General features: G+C 41.0%; 1 protein-coding gene across 2 annotated transcripts in view; it reads left to right on the top strand.

The window, feature by feature from the left end:
• The first annotated feature begins 1,630 nt into the window (after positions 1 to 1,630).
• IQGAP1 (IQ motif containing GTPase activating protein 1) overlaps positions 1,631 to 19,868 on the top strand; it is a 51,228-nt gene continuing 32,990 nt past the window's right edge. For both annotated transcript variants that reach the window (XM_050978565.1, XM_050978564.1), the window contains exons 1-6: positions 1,631 to 1,784; positions 3,557 to 3,656; positions 15,970 to 16,126; positions 16,500 to 16,577; positions 18,252 to 18,328; positions 19,670 to 19,737. In XM_050978565.1, the coding sequence (XP_050834522.1) occupies positions 1,733 to 1,784; positions 3,557 to 3,656; positions 15,970 to 16,126; positions 16,500 to 16,577; positions 18,252 to 18,328; positions 19,670 to 19,737 (532 nt within the window). In that variant the 5' untranslated portion in view covers positions 1,631 to 1,732. The remainder of the gene's footprint in view (positions 1,785 to 3,556; positions 3,657 to 15,969; positions 16,127 to 16,499; positions 16,578 to 18,251; positions 18,329 to 19,669; positions 19,738 to 19,868) is intronic.

The raw sequence follows: 19,868 nt of genomic DNA, 5'->3' as shown, positions 1-19,868 counted from the left end.
TAATAAATAGAACCCTAACTGTATTATAAAACCTTTTGTTTTATTTATGTCTGGCATTCCCCAATGTAGTTATTTCTGTAACCACTGAATTATATCTTCTTTTAATCAATTAGGTTCTCTAAGACTGTTGAGTCCAACCAGGGATTGAACACCACCTTGTCAACTAGACCAAGGCACTAAGTGCCATGCCCAATCTTTCCTCTAACACTTCCAGGGATAATGTCTCTACCATGTTCCTTGGCAGCCCATTTCATTCTCTAATCACGCTTCCTGCAAAGAAATTCTTAATAATGTCCAACCTAAACCTGCCCTGGCACAGCTTCAGACTGTGTCTTCTTGTCCTGTTGCTTGTTGCCCAAGTATACATAGTAAGTAAATGTACTTTTTGATGGGCTCATGAAATGATTGAGTTTGGAAGTGACCTCTAGAAGTCTCTAGTCCCACCTTGTTTCCTTAATACCAGGTGAACTTGAGCAGGTTTGTCCAGGTCTATGCCTAGTTAGGCTTGAACTGTCTCCAAGGGCAGAGACTCCACAACTTCTCCAGGTAATTTGTTCCAGTGTTGGATCACCTTCAGAATACAAATATCTTTTATTTTGTTGAAATGGGACTTTTTATGTTTTTCAGTCCATTGTCCACTGATTCTTGGCATGTTCTCTTGTGCTCTCCTCATATGTCAGATGCTCCAAACCCTTAATCAATTTCACTGTACTTGTTCCATTATGTCTATATCTTCCTTGTAGTGGGGAAGCTGAAACTGAATCCACAGCTGGGAAGATGAGAATGATTGATTGACTCCCTTACCTGCTGGTCATGCTTTTCCTAGCAGGGACTATTGGTCTTCCAAATTACTTAATATGGGCTTAGGTAGTAAATGTATGCCCTAGCACCGAAATTCATGGGACTAATTAAAATGGGTACATGGTGGCTGGCATTTTCACTGCTCTGATCCTTGAACAAGAAATAGGCAAAGCAACAGTAATTTGTACTGAGGGGAAGAAAATTTTCAGGGCGTGATTCTCCTGTGGCAGTGCTGCTGGATATTGCTATTGTTTTGGGGGACCCTGCTTCCACTTGTGGCTGACATTTCAGGTGAGTTACCACGGTTTGGTCAGTAGAGATGTTTAGATGGAAAGGCATGGCTGCTTCCAGCAAATTCAGGTTTTGCTACTGTGAAGGGCATGTAGCTGGGGAACCTGGCAGACAAGAGGGCTTAGGCAAAGCAGCATGTGGGAGGCAGCCGGGCAGTGGAGGCTGAGCTGATGAGGCTGCACTGCACACAGTGGGGCGCATATGGGCTGGGCGCACAAGGCTGGGCTGCGAGGGCAAGATGTGGGTCGTGACCAGGTTGACCTAGGTTGTCCCGCATATGCTGTTTAGGTGAGAGCTTAGCTGGGTGTTAAGAATGAGGCTAACAGGAAGATTCAGGGCCAGGGCGCTGGCCCTGTGAAAGGGAGGGACCCCGGGGAGAGACAAGGCGGCCAAGCCGGGTCCTTCAGGTTTACGGGATGGGCCGAGCTATACCGGGGGCTGGGTCCAGCCGGAGGGGGACTGCGCAACTCGTCGTTTCTCTCCAGCGGCGGCCGAAGGTGGCGGGGGCGCCTAGGGTGCGGCCGGGGCGGGGAGAGGGAGAGAGAGAGCGGAGGGGCGACTCCTCCCCCGCCACACCCGGTGCGGCAGGAAGAGGAACAGCCGCGCCCAGCTCCCGCTAGCCCCGGCCCAGCGCAGCGCCATGGCGGCGGAGGACGTGGACGGGCTGGCCGTGTCCCGGCCCCACTATGGCTGTGAGTACCGGGACCCCGGGGGTCTGGGAACCCGCATGGCCGCCAAGCGACACCCAGCCCAAGTTGTCCGTGCCTTCCAGCGTCCAGCGCTCGGAGGGGAGGAAGGGTTACCGCAGGCATGGGGGGAGCCGCGGGGTTCGGGTTCTGGGACTGCCCCGCGGGCGCGGTGCACCCCGCCGGCTCTCCTCCGGGCCCCGGCGAGCTGCGCCTCCCGCGAGATGGGCGCTGTGCCGCGCGGGAGCTCGTCGAAGCTAGACCGTCCTCCTGAGTGCTGGAGAGGAGTGCTGGGAGAAGGCAGTGGATGAGCAGCGACGGGGCGTCCTGCGGCTGTGCCGCCGTCGTCTGCCGCGGGCGAGCCCCGCGCCTCGCCCAAGATGTCCGCCGCGGGCGGGGCGGGGGCGGCCCTGCCTTCCGCCTTCCCGCCGATTTTGGCGACCACACCCCATTTGCCGGGCGAAACTCCGCTCCCATCGCACGCCTTCACTGCCTTGTCGTGCGCTTCCTGCGGAGGAGGGGGGGGGGGGTCTTGGCGTCCGACGCGTGGGCTCGCCTGTGCTACGATACTGCGTCAAAAATTCTCAACGGCGGAGGAAAACGTGGTGCTGTAGAGGAGCGATGTTGTAGGCGGCAGTCCCTCCGACCTGGTCTTCTAACACTTCCAGGGATGGGGTCGCCGCAGCTTCTCTGAGCAGCCCGTGCCAATGCCTCACTATCTTCTTGGTTCAAGAATTTTTCCCTATCATCTGGTCTAAATCTCTCCACTTCTACTTTAAATCTGTTCCCCCTTGTCCCATCAGCATCGCCCTCTTCCTTTTATAAGCCCCCTTTTAAGTACTGAAAGGCCACAGTGTAGTATCCCTGGAGCCTTCTCCAGGCTGAACAACCCCTGCTGTCTCAACCTGCCGCTGTGGGAGAGGTGTTCCTGCCCCCGCAGCATCTTTGTTGCCCTCCTCTGGACGTGCTCTAGCAGGTTTTGTGCTGAGGACGCCAAACCTGGATGCAGTGTTCCTGCTGGGGTCTTACAAGTGCACTGCAGATTGTTGAAGTTATTTTAGGTATAAACTAACCTTTGCCTAAAAACAGTATGAGACATTTCCTATTTGTCAAATTGGTTCATAAAACCTAAAATCTGTGGGTTTTTCTTCTTTTTTTGACGTGAGATGTAAGTATGGGAAGAGAAGACTTTTTCACTGAGGCTTTGAACGCACAGAATCTAGAAGATTTAGGCATATTACCCCGATGTAGGTCTTTAGTGTGATTTGAAGATGGCATGCAGGTTGGGAATCTGAATGATTCCCTTCCATATAGGGAGTGTGAGTAGCATTTCCACCTTGTTTTAGAGGTGGACTATAAAGTTATAGAAGGCATTATATGATGTGAATATGTATTTGTGTCCTTCCTTAATCTTTTGCTATCAAAATTGGAGGATAGATGAGGGGACAAGTGGTCACTGATGTGCTTTTGAGGAAGACAAAGGCAAAGCTAGAAGAAAATAAGAAAATAAAGGATTGTTTCTAAGAAATTGTAAGAGGGATGGAGTCAGTTTGAGAAATCAGGAAGAAGAAATCTAGCAAATTTATGTGACAAGGATAAGGAAATGGAGAGTTTTCTCTTGCTAGATAAGAGCAAGTCATCAGATCCTTAGTTTTCTGAATTAAAAAAAACTAACTGTGATGAGTTTCTGTGGGAGAGGTTGTATCTGATTTTTGATGTGCCTGTTCCATTACATTTAATCTTCAAGCATCTGAGGGCTGTGTTTTGTTTGTTTTCAGCTGTCTTGGATAATGAGAGGTTAACAGCAGAGGAAATGGATGAAAGGCGACGCCAGAATGTAGCCTATGAATACCTTTGTCATCTGGAGGAAGCAAAGAGGTAAGAATAATAGGTTTTGAAACTGCTGGTGCTTTAAAGAAGATGTGACCTTTGGTACAGAGAATAATTTGGATGCGTCTTGCCTCTTGTCTTGTTTTCTTAGTGGCTATATAGTTCCACTAGAGAAAACAACCAATCAAAAAAATCAAAGAAACTCCCTTCATCTCCAAAAAAATCAGCTGACCTCTGATGTGTGTTTCTAAGGTTCTCAAAGACTTCATGACGAGGACTCTGTAGCTGTTCTGCTATTCCTAGCGCTGGATGGGTTCTCCTGATGCTATGATGACTTTTTACCTTTTCTTTTTAAAAACCACTTATATATTCTCAATACCCTTAACATGCATACTCGTAATTCTTTAAGTCTAATATCTTAGCATAGTCCTGGTATTCTGTTAAGCCAAAAGACCAAACATCCTGAAGGCCTTGCACTTGGAGGCCAAAAAATCTTATGGTATCTTGAAAAACCAAGACTCCCTCTAAAACATGTCCTGTAAACTAAAATTAAGTCCATCTGGGGGAAAAATCTTGAAGATAAGAAAATGTCACACTGTTCATTTAAACCTCTCAGTGCAGCATCATTTTTAAATATACTAATTTACAAAGTCCATTAAATTGTATATGTGATCTACAGTGTGTGTACATTTTGGTGTATTCCACCTTGGTGAATTATTGCACCATAAAAATCCTTATTAGTTACTGAGATAAAAAGCCCTTTATCCCTTAATCCTGTCTAACTCTTAATTCTAAACCCAAGAAAAGGCATCATGTCTCATTGTCTAACTTGTATATGTCTGGTGCAATATTGCCTCCCGGCTTAGCTGTGCATATGAAAAACAGTTATTCACTTCCTCTTAACCGAAACCTTTTACAAATTTAAATTGTAGCAGTGTATATTCCTTGCACACTGAGAACTCAATTCTTGCATATTTCTCCATGCATCCATCTATTTAATAGATCTGTAGTATTTTCCCTGGGTTGCTCGGGCTTCTTTCTGGGCACTCAGTGTCTTTCTGGGAGTTCACTGCCAAAAGAGGGAGAACTTTTCCAACAGGGCCTTAGTGGGGATACTTACAAAGAGCGCAATGATTATTTTGTATACTCCAACAGATTTGGTAGTATCATACGGTTTTGCATGGTATCTGCTTTTTCATGATGTTATGGTATAGTAGAGTTTTGCTGATTTGTCACCTTGAAGTTGTGCTGCTGACGTTTGTTTCTCATCTTTTATTTATATGGTCTATCGTGTTTTCCGGAGTGTTACCCTTCACTCAATCCTGCTGAATTAGATTTTTCCTGATTTTTGTTTAAAATATTGAAATAACTCTTATCTTATTCTTGTCTTCCAGCCTGTGTGTAATCTCTGCATTTAATAAGCATATAAACATACTGCGTGTCTTAATTCAGACAATTAATTGAAAATATGATCAGAACAGAGTAGGTGCTGTGAAGTAAAAAGGACTGGTATTAAAAATGATTGCATGAAGTCTTATTGTTGCTATTTGAAAAAATATTTTGCAAACATTAAATCCTATATGCTGTATGTGAAGAATCGGAATGCAACTTATGTAAATGCATGTTCGACATAGCCAAGAGCATGTTTTGTCATGGCTCAGTGAACACTTAAGTCTCCATTTGTCCTTCAAAAGATGGTATGGGTTAAGAGCCAGAAAATTTTCCCTGGCTGGGTGATGAATTTTGTACAAATCTGTGTCATTCTTCCTTAGCAAGGCGGGCATGTTCAGCTGTAGTGACTTTATCGAGGAGGAAGTACTGAGTTTGTACAAGCTCACTGCTGGCAGAATATAAAGGATTTAATTCCAGGACTTTAATTTTACCAAGAGTTTATAGTATATTTTAGAAGGGACAGGGAGCAAGCAGTTTATGCTGTACTCCTTTAGGTGCTTTATGAGAGTTATCACTGCTGTAAGTCACAGAGAGTGCTTAGTTACTTGTAGATTATAATTTTCCTTCCATACAGACTTGAATGAAGTTTGAAGTAATAAGCAAGATCTGACTGTGTTTCAAAATTACTCCTTCCCTTTGAATCCAAAGCCTAGCAGCAAATGCGGGGCAAACAGGGGGAGATGAGTTGCACTGTAGTAACTGTCCAAACTTGAAGGAGCCCCAGATCCTTCACTTGTGGGCTTTTCCTGTCATCAGCCTTGGAGTAAATGCGAGAGGAGGTGCTGATTCTCACTTGAATTCCATGCTCAGGTCTGCAAAAAAAAAAAAAACAAAACCAAGAAAACACCTCAGGCAAAAATACATTTTACAGTAACAGCTTTAATGTTTTCGTCTAGTTCTTGCTTAATCGTGGGTACTTACTCTTTAAATAAATCAGCTTTGACTCCAAAGTTCTTAGTGATCTTGTCTCTGCTTCTGAGTATTGTCTTGATGTTGATGAGGTTAAGCAGCTGGGCATTTGATTTTTGCCACACCTTGTCAGAAAAAAGAAGTTTTCACTCCTGTCTCAGGGTGAGCATTGAGATGTTTCAAATAGTGCCTAGTGGTAGCCAGTATGTTTTGTAAATAATTAAGAAACAGGTGTGCTGCTCAAAATGCAAGTGGTGGTGTACACCCTTCCTTGTAGCCACCTTGGCAGTTGGAGCAGTTGTTTTTCAAGTGGAAGGTCTGCTTGGAGAGCCTCAACCCTTATCCAGCCCAAAACTCATGTTTGCTTAGTGGCATACAGGCTATTCATGTATATGTGAGTGGGAGTTCCTGATTCCTATAGAGAAGGCCATACCACTTAACATAAGAGTTAAACATTAAATCACTTAACATAAGAGTTAAAGATAAATCTGCTCCAGGAGGGGAGCAGACTTCTGAGTTTAATAATTAAGATATACAAGGGAGAGCAAAGGCTTGAGTTCACTGTCTACTTCCAGGAGTTTTTTTCCTTCTTGCGAAGTTATTTTGTAAATTGCCCTTCAAGTTTTATTTATTGCTACTAGTACAGTCTAGAAGAGGGCTCTTGGGTGCTTTGTTGGTAAGGAGTTTATTTAGCAGAAGCAATTAAACAAGAACTGTAAGAGATCAGTGTGTTTGAAATTAATGCCCCTGATCTGAGATTTTCTAAATTTGACTTCTTTGCCAGTAGTGTAACTGAGGCGTAGCATCTGAATTAGATACTCTGGCCTTTTTCTTTTACTATTGATTACAGTCCCTCTGAGCTGTGAGAGGGCTAATAATCTTTCTTCATGGTGAGAGAACGTCAAATTGGAAATTATGTCTCTGAGGAGAAGAGGAGGACCTGAGAGCAAAGGAAGGTAGCTGTTGTACTCAGTGTCACACTCAGAAGCTGAAAGGGTGAATGTTGTAAAGGTGATGGTAGCCAAGGCAGGGTGGGAGGTAGCTGAAGAACAGCCGTTGCTGACTCCTCTCCTCTTCCCTGTAATCATGTTACATTATTACAATATAGTATTGCATTCAAACATTATAGTTTGTATTTATTTTTTCTTCTACAACATAAAGACAAGTAAAATCATGTGGTTAACAACATGCTAAATAGCATTGCATTAGCATTGTTAGAGGCTTGCTAGCCCTTTAACCAAGCAACATATATGGAATCTAGAAGCAAAGTGGGTTTTTTTAAATGTTAGAAGATGGTAAGATAATAATTGGCTAGCACCTAATTTTGTACTGAAATAAAGAATTTAGGAAAGTTTGAATTTCTGATCTGTCTGATGTGATTTGCAGTGTAACTTTGGGTACTTCTGTACTCTATTTATGGCAATTTATAGCTGTTTGCAAGACCTGTCTGCTAATGAGCATACATCAGAAGCATTATTAGAGGAATAATTTCTACTTATTTAATGGTATTCCAGCATGTTGTTCGATTGGTCTTTTTCGACTGTCACTGTTTTTCTGTTGTCATTTAGTAGTTTTTTTATTTCAGTTAATAATGTGCAACAGTCTTGTGAAACAGGAATTTATTCTTGCTAGTTAGAGAAAGGGAAGCAGAGTATAACTACGTTGCTCAAGATTGTGAAAGACTGAAATGAAATTTGGAGTTAAAATGAAGATTGTGAATAGAGGGATTCCTCTACTATGTGTGGGCCAGATGCCTCTTTCCTGAAGAAAAATGGTTTTATTAATAAGTTAATAAAACCATTAATAACTTATTAATAAGTTGTTTAATACTTCAAATTTTCTTTTTCATGTTCTCTTGTTGCTTTGTTTGGATTGATTTACTTTTTCTTTTTTTTTGGTTTTGTTTTGTTTTGTTTTTTGTTTTTCCCTGTCTCCAAATCACAGTAATCTGATAGAAAAGCTGTGGCAGTCCAGATAAAACTGAAAAAATATACTCTGTTCTGTTGCCAGCTCATTCTCACAGAAGGGTAAGGGTATATTTATCTTGAATAGAAGCAGCCTGAGACCTGATTTTTGTGGTCCTTTTCTAGAAGTCAGGGTGTTTTACTATGATATCCTTCATCAGTGTTTCCCCTTGGAGACTGGGTCACATACTGGTTTTGGGTTGGTTGTTTGGATTGGTTTTTCATATGTGTTGTTTTGTGGTGGGTTTTCTGCTTCTCTCAGACACAATGCAAGTGTTGTGTTAGATTGTAATCCAGGAGTATTCATAGACAATATTTTATTATCACTAGTTATACGTTGAAGTAACTTCTACTTAGCTCTTACTGCTTTATTTGGGCTTTTATCAGCTCCTGTTTGGACTTGAGATGTTTCTCTACAGATCCTGTTCTGTTTTGTGTGACCTCATGCAGTTGCAGGGAGTGGCTGTCTGGACTGGAAGTGACTTGGAATGCACATTCAGGACTATATTTTTCTGAGAAGTGGGTGGAGAGAGGTACAGAAAGGACTGTGGTGGAGTACCACCATCTTTACCTCACTTCGGATGCTTCTTTTATGACTCACTGGAAATGGTAATGAACGGCAGGCCAGGAGGAAAGAAACAACTGTTTGTTCAGAGACCAGGATTTTTCTTTTTGGACGGTGCTTTCTGAAGGGGTACTGTGTATAATGTAAGGAGAAAGCAGCCCAAAATAACCAAAGCAAACAGATGTTACTAAGAGTTCTTGGCTATCAAGTACTGTGGAGTGCTTCTTAATAACCCTTATTTACAAGAAATCAAGTTGGTCTTGAGGAGTGATAACTTCAGTGATGTTGTAGCTTCCAGGCATTTAGGCCTATTTAGTTTCTAATGCTAAGTGATCAAGGCAATTATCTTGAAAAATATTTTTGTGTGTTTGATAATTACGTTCCTCTTGACTGTGGGCTTGGTACTCATCTGGAAGCTGTCCAGGACAAATGGCCAATCTTTTTTGGCAGACATGGCAAGTGCAGTAGTATCCTCATCAGCAAGAGCAGCTAAGAGAATTTTTACAGGTTTATGGCAGTGTTTGCAAGGGAGCAAAGAGGAACCCCATATTTACTTTTAAGGAGATGAGGAGTGGTAGAGGGAAAGATTTTAATGACAGAGTATCAGTATTGTCTCTGGTTCAGCTGCATGTTGCCAGGAAGAGTACATCAATCACTGGGAAAAATCTGACATATGTTACTCATTAATTTCTTGCTCTTTTGTGTCTTTGAACTGAAAATGCCTGTGTGGATAATGAGGATGTTCTTTTAGCTGTGGGTAGTACTTGTTTTCCTAGCTCTTCATCTGTACAAGCCTTACTGAAAGGCATTTAAATATCCACCTACTTTTCTGGAAGAGAACACTCCTGATGTGATAAATTTATTCTACTTTGCCGTTGTTAACTCTCTGAGAGACCTTTCATCTTTTGAGGTGATTCCTTGATTTGTTTAGAGTTGGTAGAATGATTTATTTTGAGGAAAAATTTTTGTTGGGGTTTTTTCCGTGGCTGTCTAATGCCCTTGTTCAGGTGAACTGGATGAAGAGCTGAGGCTGTCTTCCAACTTTTCTCTTCTTAATCATCTGTGAGAATGCCTGCCAAGTCTACATTTGTAACTGCACTAAAAATATTTGAGACTGCCTCTACATACGAATGATCTGCTGGAGTATGGGAGTCCTTATCTTTCAATAAAATGAATAGTATGGTTAGTCAAAAAAATGCCATACCTGTGGTGTTGCAGTAGTGAGCAATGAAAAAGTTTTTAAGCCATAGTTTTGTACATTCTTTCAGGTGGTTAATGGAGATACTGTTGGGGGGAAAAAAAAAAGTGCTGCCCTTTTGCTCTCACTGCGTTTTCCTCTGCTGTGGTGCTACAGCGGTCATGCATCTTTTCCTTGGTACATATCTGGGGAATTGCATTAGAAGAAGGGCTAAATGATCACAAACAGAAGCATCTAGATGCGAAGGCACCATGTGCAGCAGTTGGAATGATTTGTCTTTAACAATGCCCGGATTAGCTGCTAGTCATGCACGTCCCAGCATCTTTGCATTTGGTTTCACTAGACCCCCTTTGGAGGCAGAGCATAGTGAACAAATGCTGGTGAATCATGGAAGTGGTACTGGACAGAGATAGTCATTGCTGTTTACTATCAAAGGGCATGGAAAGGTTTATCCTTATCCGTAACCTGTAAATTCTGCATCTGGTTGCTAACTTTGAAAGTGTGCAGAAGGCGTGAGGAGAACTTGATGACTGGTCACCCTCCATGTCAGGGCAACAGGTCCTGGACCTCCTGATGCTTGTTGGGCCAGGTGTAATGGCCCTCTCCTGGTTGGATAGCTTGAACATCCTTTTCCTGCTTGAGCAAGAGCTTTTTCTTTTCTGGGGCAAGTGACAAAGATCTGAATTTCTATTTCAGCTTTTTAGATTTTTTCAAAGCTACTTGAGTTGAAAGTGAAATTAAGAGTGATGCTTTTGGTAGAGAAATAGAGGGTTAGAAATAGAACCAATCAGCAGTCAAATGTATTTTAGTAAACACATCTTGCTCAATAGAATAATTCAAATTACAATCCTGATAGTTTTATAGTAATTACTGGTGTAATTTAAATGGTTGTAAAGGTACCTGACTATGTGTCATACTGATATGAGCAAAGTCCTCTGAGTTAATAAGTGTGATTTCAGATTTATCTGCTTTGGAAGACTTTAAGGGACTGATCTTGAACATTGTATCTCTTGATGATGATCTTGTTTCCCAGGATGTTGATTGTTGCACCACTGTGAAAGCCTTCCTGTGCTCCTCTTCCCCCCACTCTTCCCTGAGATGTGATTATGATCTTTGAAGAGTGGAATTCTAAATAAGTATTGTTGGTGCCTTCCTTTAGGTAGGACACCTGCTGTCTTGAACGTGCTGGTGTCCCTTAGTCATCTTTTGTGAGCCTTGTTTCTGTAGGATGAGTTCTCAGGCAAAAGATGATAACGCTTTAAATGGTGTCAGTGCTGGGTGCTAGACAAGGTGGGCAAAAAAGATTGATGTGTTATGCAAATATGGACCCTGAGGGTGAGGAAATCCATTGGGGAGTTAGGGAAAGGGAGACAGTTTTTCTTTATGGAGGTTTTGTTGTTCTGAATGGAATGCTTAGTGTGCTGTAAGTCATTGCATGACATAATTTGTCATTTTTGTAGTAGGAATTAAATGGCAGGCTAGCATTATTTACTGTCTCATTTCCAACTTCTGACTGGTGGTTATACTGTGATCACTGAAACTCCATTTGTTAGAGAGTTCTGACCTCTTGTGTATTTCCTGCCATCGCTGCGATTTTTGCCAAATTCTCCTGTTACAGCAGCCACATGAAGAATAAGATACTATCAGAAACTATTACTTAAGGAGGTTTATATTATTTACTGTATGTCAGAAATCCTGTGAAACAAACTACTTTCCACTTAAATAAATGTAGTTTTCAACACAGGGACAGGTTGATCGTGTTACAGGTCCTTCTTGCTCAAAATATAGCTGTCCTGGAATTGTGAAACTAGCTAATTAACTACCAAAAACTGTAGTATGTGAATATGTTTGGGTCTTTACTGCTGCAGATTTTCATACCAACTTTGGCAGATCAAGAACAAATTTTTCATTTATTTTCTTGTGAGCAAATCTGTTATTATATGTTTTATGCTTCTTTTTTTTTTTTAACTGCAGACTAGACAACTTTAGGAACTTTTGCATCAGCACTGTGATATTTGTCAGAGTTATACCACAGAGGTATGCAGTGTTGATTGTATTGATGCTCCAGGCACTTCAAAAGTGCACAAAAATGACCTCATTTCAAGAATTTGTACTCACAGTCTAAGTATGTGCATGGAAATCACATGTTGAAAATGTCTTCGAAGAATGGGATTTTGGGCAAATAGCCTGCCTATTTCATGGTTGTGAGAAGGAGATGTTTAAGGCAGTCTAACTATGTTGGTAAAGCACAGGCTTAGGTAGGCTTGTTTTCCCAATTAAAATACATTGGTATGGTACACAGACAGTGTTATGAAGACTGGAGACTAACAGTCATATATATATGCACCTGGAAAGAGAGTCAAGCTCCGTGCCCCTCCAGTCTCCCTCTGTTTCCTCATTCAGGGGGAAATGGAGCATTCGCTTCCGGAAGAAGAAGACAATGGCTTTCTGAAATGAAGTTGGTAGGGGAATGCTGGAAGCAAAGAAGTGCTGCTGTGGCACTGACGTGCTTACATGATTCTGACCTATGATCAGAAACTCTGTGGCCAGTGCTCTCAAACTAGTGACTCAGAAGTTTACATGGATGATGTTTGCAGCTTTCCTGCTAGTGAAACTGGTGAGGTATTCAGTATGCAGAATGTGATGTGGAACTGAGTTTCAACCAACAGTGTTGGTACCGATACAAATCGTACCAGATATTCTTCAACGTGATGTGTCAAGGTTACGTACGTACGTTATCTTCTTAGAGTTCTTCTTTGCTAGAAGTGTTATAGTGTCACTCTTGAGGCCTGCACAGTGCAACTGACCACCAGGTGCAGACTTAGATGGTGTGTTGGGCTGCTGTGTCATCTCAGAGTTGAAAAACGTCCCTGGCTAGGTCTGTGTAAAAAAGAAAGTCCATTGTTTTGGAATGGTAGGAGAATTGAAGGTTAGAAAATGTTATTTATATTTCTGGCCCCTTCAAATTATTAGTTTTACTTGGAAATTATTGCTACTTAATGATGACCAAGAAGTGAGATTTCCTCATTGGTGGATCAAATTACTTTCTTCAACTTTGGATGCATTCTGTATTTTGTATGCCATGCTCTGTTTTCTTTTTCTGCTGGAACATACTGCATGGTAGTCCTATCATGAAATGAGCAGCCTTCCTTAGAAGCTTTTTCCATTTTTAAAATTTTCTGCTCTAGTATTTTTTTTTATTTAATTTGCAACAGTTTCTGGAGAGATGGTTTGCTAGTTCTACTTCCTCAGGCTTGTCTGTAATCAGTCTGAGAGGAAAAGAATGGTTTTTTATTTATTTTCCACACTATTTCAGTTGTCTCAGGTTTAGCCAGACTCAACATTTTCACAAGTGAAAGAGCAAAAGGGATGCCATATGATCAGTGTTAACTTTTTGCTGTGTCTAAACTCCAGTTCTGGTTGAATTACACCTATGATACTTTTCAAACATAAGGACACATTTGTGTAAATTTGTTCTAACTCTCAATAATGACATATTGTGGGAGAATAAAAAAGTTGCTAGTTGAGATGATGATGTTATTTTTTTCCAGTCCTTGGTAATGGAACAATGTTTCCTTTGAAAGCTTGAAGACGTGTTACTTGAGAGACTGCCCAACAATACCTGATGTTACCTTTTTATTGTCATGTCTTGTCAGGAAAGCCTGGCTCTAAATTGCAGTTGATGGTAGTAGCTGCATGTAGTTATTAAGAATCTTTTTCTAGGAGGGGGATTTTGTAACAGTATGACTAACTGATTGGAAAGGTGCACTTACTACTTTAATTAGAGCTAGCTTCAGTAAAATTGTAAGTCCAGGATTATCTATGCAGTCATGTGATGAAACTTGATTGAAAAAATAATTCTGGGTTAAGCATTGTTTTCTGTACTGGTGAGAGGAAGGGAGCATAGTGCAAACAAGTAGCAGAAGTAGCAGAAAATAATTGAAAGTTTCTGCAAAAAGCTTTTTGATGGCATATTGTTCTAATGCCTAATGTTGAAAAGGAGTAGAGGTTGTTGCCCATCATCCAGGTTCCCTGCTCTTTGAGAAATGTATTTGTCTCATTCATCTGGAAATTCCACATGTATTTCTGCTTTTTAAGGATGACAGGTGTTAATTTTAATACAAGTATGTGACCTTTTAAATATAAAAGGTACTGAATGATATTTTCTGAAAACATAGCTTTGTCCTCTGGCTTAGCAAATGGTTAAGCAATGCCACACCAAGCAGGAACATTACTGTATGTAAATTGCTCTAGTTTTGTAGTTATAATAACACCCACTTAAGAACCTGTTGAAACAGGTATGAGTACATTGAGATAGCTTATGTTCTAATTAAGGGCCATTCATCTTTCATTATGGAGACAGACAAAACTCACTGCCTCTGTGTCCTTCCATAGGGTACTAATTAAATTGTTTGGTCACATGTTCCTTCTACTTACTTTAGGTCTTCTAGTCTGAAGAAAGTGGGTGTTTTTTGGTAGTTTTTTTTTTGTTTTCCCGGTAAGGTAGTTGGGAAGGTGTTGTGAAAACTGTTGCTATGATTTGGACTATCAGCATAGCTGATAGTAGCTCTATGTCCTTTCAGGAATCTTTGGTTCTAATGGTCTGTGGCATGCAAGTGGTCCAGAATTTTTAAACTTATGTCATGTTTATCACATATTCAGTTAGTATGTGCCTTTTTCTAGAACTTAATATTCAAGAGTGCCTAAGTTTTGAGAGGAAAGCAGCAAAACCTGGAAAAACAGTAGTTTTAAGAAGAACTGAATTTCTTTTTGGAGTTTATATATAGCTATTTTCCAGGTGTTTCCAGAAACCTTTTCTTCCTGGTAAACCCTACTTTCCAGGTCCTGCTTTAGGTTGTAAGCCCCACCCTTTTCCTGGGCTCAAGCTGCAGTCCGCAGTGCAGTGGTGTCTCATTTGGGATTTAAAGTACACTGGGTTGAAGCAGGATCAACTACTTGCTTGTGTTTCAGATCAGTGCCAGTAATGTGGGTTTATAATCCCTGTAAGCCAAACTATTAACTTTGTTTACGTTATACTGTCAGCTCCGTTTGGTAGTATGGACTGTTGCTACTTTGGACCCCTGTTGTCTTGAAAATCCCCTTTCTGTGATCTTGATTGGTCCAAGTCCTGTAAGAGCTTTAGAGTTCAGCTGCAAGGGAGGCATGGTCTGAGTAAGACACTTTAGAAAGTGGCCTGTGGTTGTGCAGGTCCCTTTTTTAGAGACCAGAGCAGTCAGGTAGCGGGTCATCTTCAGGTGAAACTGTAGCTGAGCTTGCAGTTTACAGCCTCCAGTAACTTGTACAGAAAAAATATCAAGATGCACTTCTGTTTTGAGAAGAGTGATTTTTTTCAAAATGTTTTGCTGTAGTCTTTATTTTTGTCATGAGATCTATGATACCATTCAATGAGATGGAAGGCAACAATATAAGGGAAAATTAGTTATGAGGAGAGGAATGCCTGTTCCCTGTTTTTTCCCCTGTTCTTGAAACGTAATAGTAGGGTGGGAGAAGATATATAGGAAGACAGACTTGAGAACATCATCTTTTTACTGAAAGAGAGTTGGTTTAGGTTCGATATAAGGGGAAAAATTCTTTACTGTGTGGGTGTTGAGGCACCTGGAGCAGTTTGCCCAAGAAATTGTGGCTTGCCCTATCCCTGTAAGTGTTCAGGACCAGTCTTGGATGGAGTTCTGAGCAACTTTGTCTAGTGGAAGGTGTCCCTGCTTATAGCAGGGGGTTGGAATGAAAAAGGCCTTGAGGTCCTTTCTGACTCAGACTGTTCTATGATGCTGTGAACATTGTAGGGCTTCTCTGTGAGATCATTTAAAAGAGCTTGAGTAAGTGGCACAAAGTCCTGAAATAACTAGCAAATACTTAATGAGAGTAAAGAAATGCTTGTGAGATAAATCAGGAGAAGGGGAAGATTTAAGTTAGTTAAAAGGACAGGATGGCCACACTATGTGTAGACCAGTACAAACTAAGTCGTGGGCTGAAGGAGAAACATGAAGATGAGGTGGTGTCTTAATTACTTTTGAAACTGGCTGATGAACTCTGAACTCTTCTCCTTAGTAATTTCTCTGAAGTGTTATCGACTAGCATTTTAATGATGCAGACTCTGTGTTAGTGTTTTATACATTTTCAACCCCTAGTGCTAAGTGAATAGTATGCTTGAGTATGACAGCAGCAGCAGCATGAGACTTGTTTGGCATGGGATTGTCTTCACAAATTAGAAATGTACTCATGTGACCAACTTTGTTGTTTTTGCACTTCCAGATGGATGGAGGCCTGTTTGAATGAGGAGCTTCCTGCCACAACAGAGCTGGAAGAAGGATTGAGAAATGGAGTCTACCTGGCAAAACTTGGAAATTTTTTCTCCCCTAAAGTGGTTTCTGTGAAGAAAATCTATGACAGGGAACAGACTAGGTATAAGGTGAGTGCTGTTGACCATGGATACTTGTTTAGGTAGACATCTAAAATGGGAATATGTACGCATGGAGATACTGTGAGAAAATAAGCATAAAGTTAATTTGTATTAGTCTTACCTGAGAAACTCTGCCTTCATTCTGAAACAATGGTTAAATGAGGGGGTAGGTGGACTCTTAGCTTTATGTCTAAGCTTGCATTTAGGTGAACTAATTTCTTGTTAACGGTCAATATAAGTGTTTATAGAAGACTTCAGACTTCTTTCCTGCAAAAGTGCCGTTTTCACTATCTGTGTTAATGAAACTCATTTATGTTCTTGACAGCTGTGATCTTTTGTTTCTAAGTGCCCTCCCTCTTGTTTCTGCTGATTTTTATTTCAGGCAACTGGTCTCCACTTCCGACACACAGATAATGTGATCCAGTGGCTGAATGCCATGTCTGAGATTGGTCTCCCCAAGGTAACTTCTGTCTTGTACATCCAAATAAATAAATAATCTCAGAAAAGCTTTGCATTCTGTGGAAGCATTTGCTGTTATTAAAAAAATCAGCACATGTACTCTAGTTAATTCTTAAATTTCTAGATTTGTGTCCCTATAGAAACTCTCTCCTAAAACTTGCTGAAAGATTTCATTCTGCCATTCTCACACATTCTCATGTGTGAGAATGGCTAGGAACAAAATAATTTATCCCTGTGTACCATATCCCTGATATTACTTATCTTGCATAATATCTGCAATATGTCGTTCTTGCCATGCATTCCTTTTTGAGCAGTATCCAGGCTACAGTTTGATTGTGAAACTTTTTTTGGAAATCAATGCTAAACATAAATTTAAACATTTTAACATTAAATTTTCACGTCAAGTTGAAAATGTTCCTGGTATGGCTTAATCAAGTATAAATTATTGACTTGACTAAAGAAATGGCCAGATAAACTTCTCCGAGCTAATAAACACAGTTGCCTGAAAATATATGGAACTGTAGTAGCATTAGGCTGATAGTCAGATTTTTTTGTAGCCATGTTATGCATAGTCTCACCAAAACTGGCATTGTGTAGTTTAAGTTGATGCATGTTTTCTTTGCATATGTACTAGCAAATTGAGCACTTTGGTTTTGGCAAAGATTTTTAAATAACTTGTTGTGATTTACCAGTTGAGCTTCCCTGGGATCTATGATGATCTTACAGAAACACATTTGGTATTAGAAAATACTGAAATATGCTATTGGGGTGGTTAGGTGAAAAGAAATGAGGGATTTAGACAGAGAGACATTAAGTGTCCAGATATGAGTAAGACTTTTCAGATGCAAGTAGGCTATGGGTGGAAGTAAATGTGTGAGAAGAGGTTGAAGAAACTAGGTTGGGGTTTAGTACATTTACAAGAGATACTGGTGCTTTAAGTATTTTACCATGCAGAACAGCCAGAGAACTGATGCTGTGGAATTAAGGGTCATTCAGTTGCTCTTGCCTTTACAGGAAGAGCAATGCTATTTTGTGCTCATAGTCAACAGCAAGGAACCTTCAAATAGCTGGATAATAACATACTTTATTATGTTACAATAAATCAGGACTTCTGAAATAGTTGAAATGTTATATGTTAAACTTTGAAGGCTTCGTGTTTGAAAGTTTTTGGGTCCAGCTCACTGAAAATATAGTATGCAGAGCACCTCAGTGCTGGTCTGGGTTTCCAGAAAATTCTGGAAAACTGAGTGCTGGTCTGCGTTTCCAGTTTCCCTTTGAAACTGTCTCTCCTCTTGTTTCTCGACCACATTTAATCCAAACAAAATTCTGTTTTCTCTCTTCTCCTGTAAGTCTTTTTTTTTCATCCTTTGGCTTTCATCAAAGTCCTTGGTAATACCTCATGACCTAGTCAGTATCTTGGTGGATGCACAAAAGAAAGGTTCTGCCCATTCACATATGTAGAACTTGGCAGGTAAAGGGGAGCTCTGATTTGGGTATTGGAAACAAAAGGAAGCATTGACACTCCATTAGGAGAAACATTGGTCCAGGGCAGAGAAGATTGAAGAGTTGTGTTCTATGAGCTGTTTCTCTAGTGTAACGTGGAATAATTGAGCTGACGTGATTTGGCTGTATAGAGTGAATATAGTTCAGACTGCTGCTTTTGTTTTATCTTTAGATATTCTACCCAGAAACAACAGATATCTATGATCGCAAGAACATGCCACGCTGTATCTATTGTATTCATGCACTCAGGTGAGGAATACTAGACAGAAATCTGATTGCTTCTGAAATCTTTCTGCAAAGCTGAAAGGTGACAGGAGAGAGAGCTGAACCGAAGGCTGGATGGGGGCAAATCTTCTAGCAGAACAATCTCATCAGGTCAGGAAAGATCCGTTAAGCCAATATTTTGCCTTGGGCAGTGGCTGAATCAGATTCTGAAGGAAAAGAGCCAGTCAAGTATGTTGAGATTACTACATTTTCATTCTGGTTCCCACCCTCTCTGCTGTCTGAGGCAGAGCTATTCTTTAACCAAGAAGATAGTAAGGCACTGGCACAGATTACCCTGAGAAGCTTTGGCTGTCCCATCCCTGGAAGTGTTCAAGGCCAGGTTGGACGGGGCTTGGAGCAACCTGGGATAGTGGAAGTGCCTGTGGCTGCGGGGTGAGTTGAAAGTCGATGATCTTTAAGGTCCCTTCCAACCCAAGCCTTTCTGTGATCTGTGTTGAGCTAACATGACAGGCAAAAAGTAGGAGTTGGTTTTCTTTTCCCAGACCCATATTTCTGCAGCTGTATGGGTTCATCCCTCTTTTATAGCCATTCCATTTCTCATCTCATACAATAACCCCATTTTAGTGTGTCAAATCAGCCTAGCGAATACTTCGCTATTAGAAATGCCACACCTGCAGTCCTGTGTCCAGTTCTGAGCTCTCCAGCATTAGAGAGACACAAGCAAGCTGGAGAGAGTTGAAGGAAAGGTCACTAAGATGCTTAATGGACTAGAGTATCTCTCCTGTCAGGACAGGCTGAGACAGTTGGGACTATTCAGCTTATATAACATATAGTGCCATGGGAATCTCAACAATGTGTGCAGCTATCTGAAGGGAGGATGCAAAGGAGATGTGAAGCCAGGCTCTTCTCAATGATGTCCCATGATGTGATAAGAGGCAAATGGCATAATCTGAACCACAGGAGAGTCCCTCTTAACATGCTTCATTTATCTGTGAGATTGACCAAAGAGTGACACAGGTTGCTCTGAAATATGGAGGTCTCCACTGTTTTGATCCTCAAAAGCCATCTGAAATGATCCTGGGGAACTTGATCCTACGTGACCTGATTTGAAAAGGGAGTTTGAACAAGACAAACTTGAGTGCCCTTCTGGCCTCAACCAATCTGTTATTCTGTGAAGACTTTATAGTGGTGGGCCAGTTATGTTCCGCTAAGGGGGGAAGAGAAGAGTCGGCTCACTCTCTTGGTGATTATCAGCTATTATATTGGCTTACCTCTCCTTGAATCTGTATCTCCTAAAACTGTATCGTTGCCAGTACCACAAGGAAAAATTACTAGTTCTAATTTTTTGATTCTTTTCTTTTCTAGCCTGTACCTTTTTAAACTGGGTCTTGCCCCTCAGATTCAGGATTTGTATGGCAAGGTAGACTTCACAGGTAAAAAAACCCCAGCACTTATGTATGCTGCCTTCATCTCATACCCTTCTAGATCAGTTATTGAACGCTTGTTTAGGTCAATTAAAGAATTGTAGCTGTTGATATCCTTAATGTAAATAAAATTATAAATT

This window comes from Serinus canaria, chromosome 10 (genome assembly GCF_022539315.1).
Source record: "Serinus canaria isolate serCan28SL12 chromosome 10, serCan2020, whole genome shotgun sequence".
Lineage (NCBI taxonomy): Eukaryota > Metazoa > Chordata > Aves > Passeriformes > Fringillidae > Serinus > Serinus canaria.
Note: the sequence above shows the minus strand (reverse complement) of the source record. Positions and strands in the feature narration are given on the sequence as shown.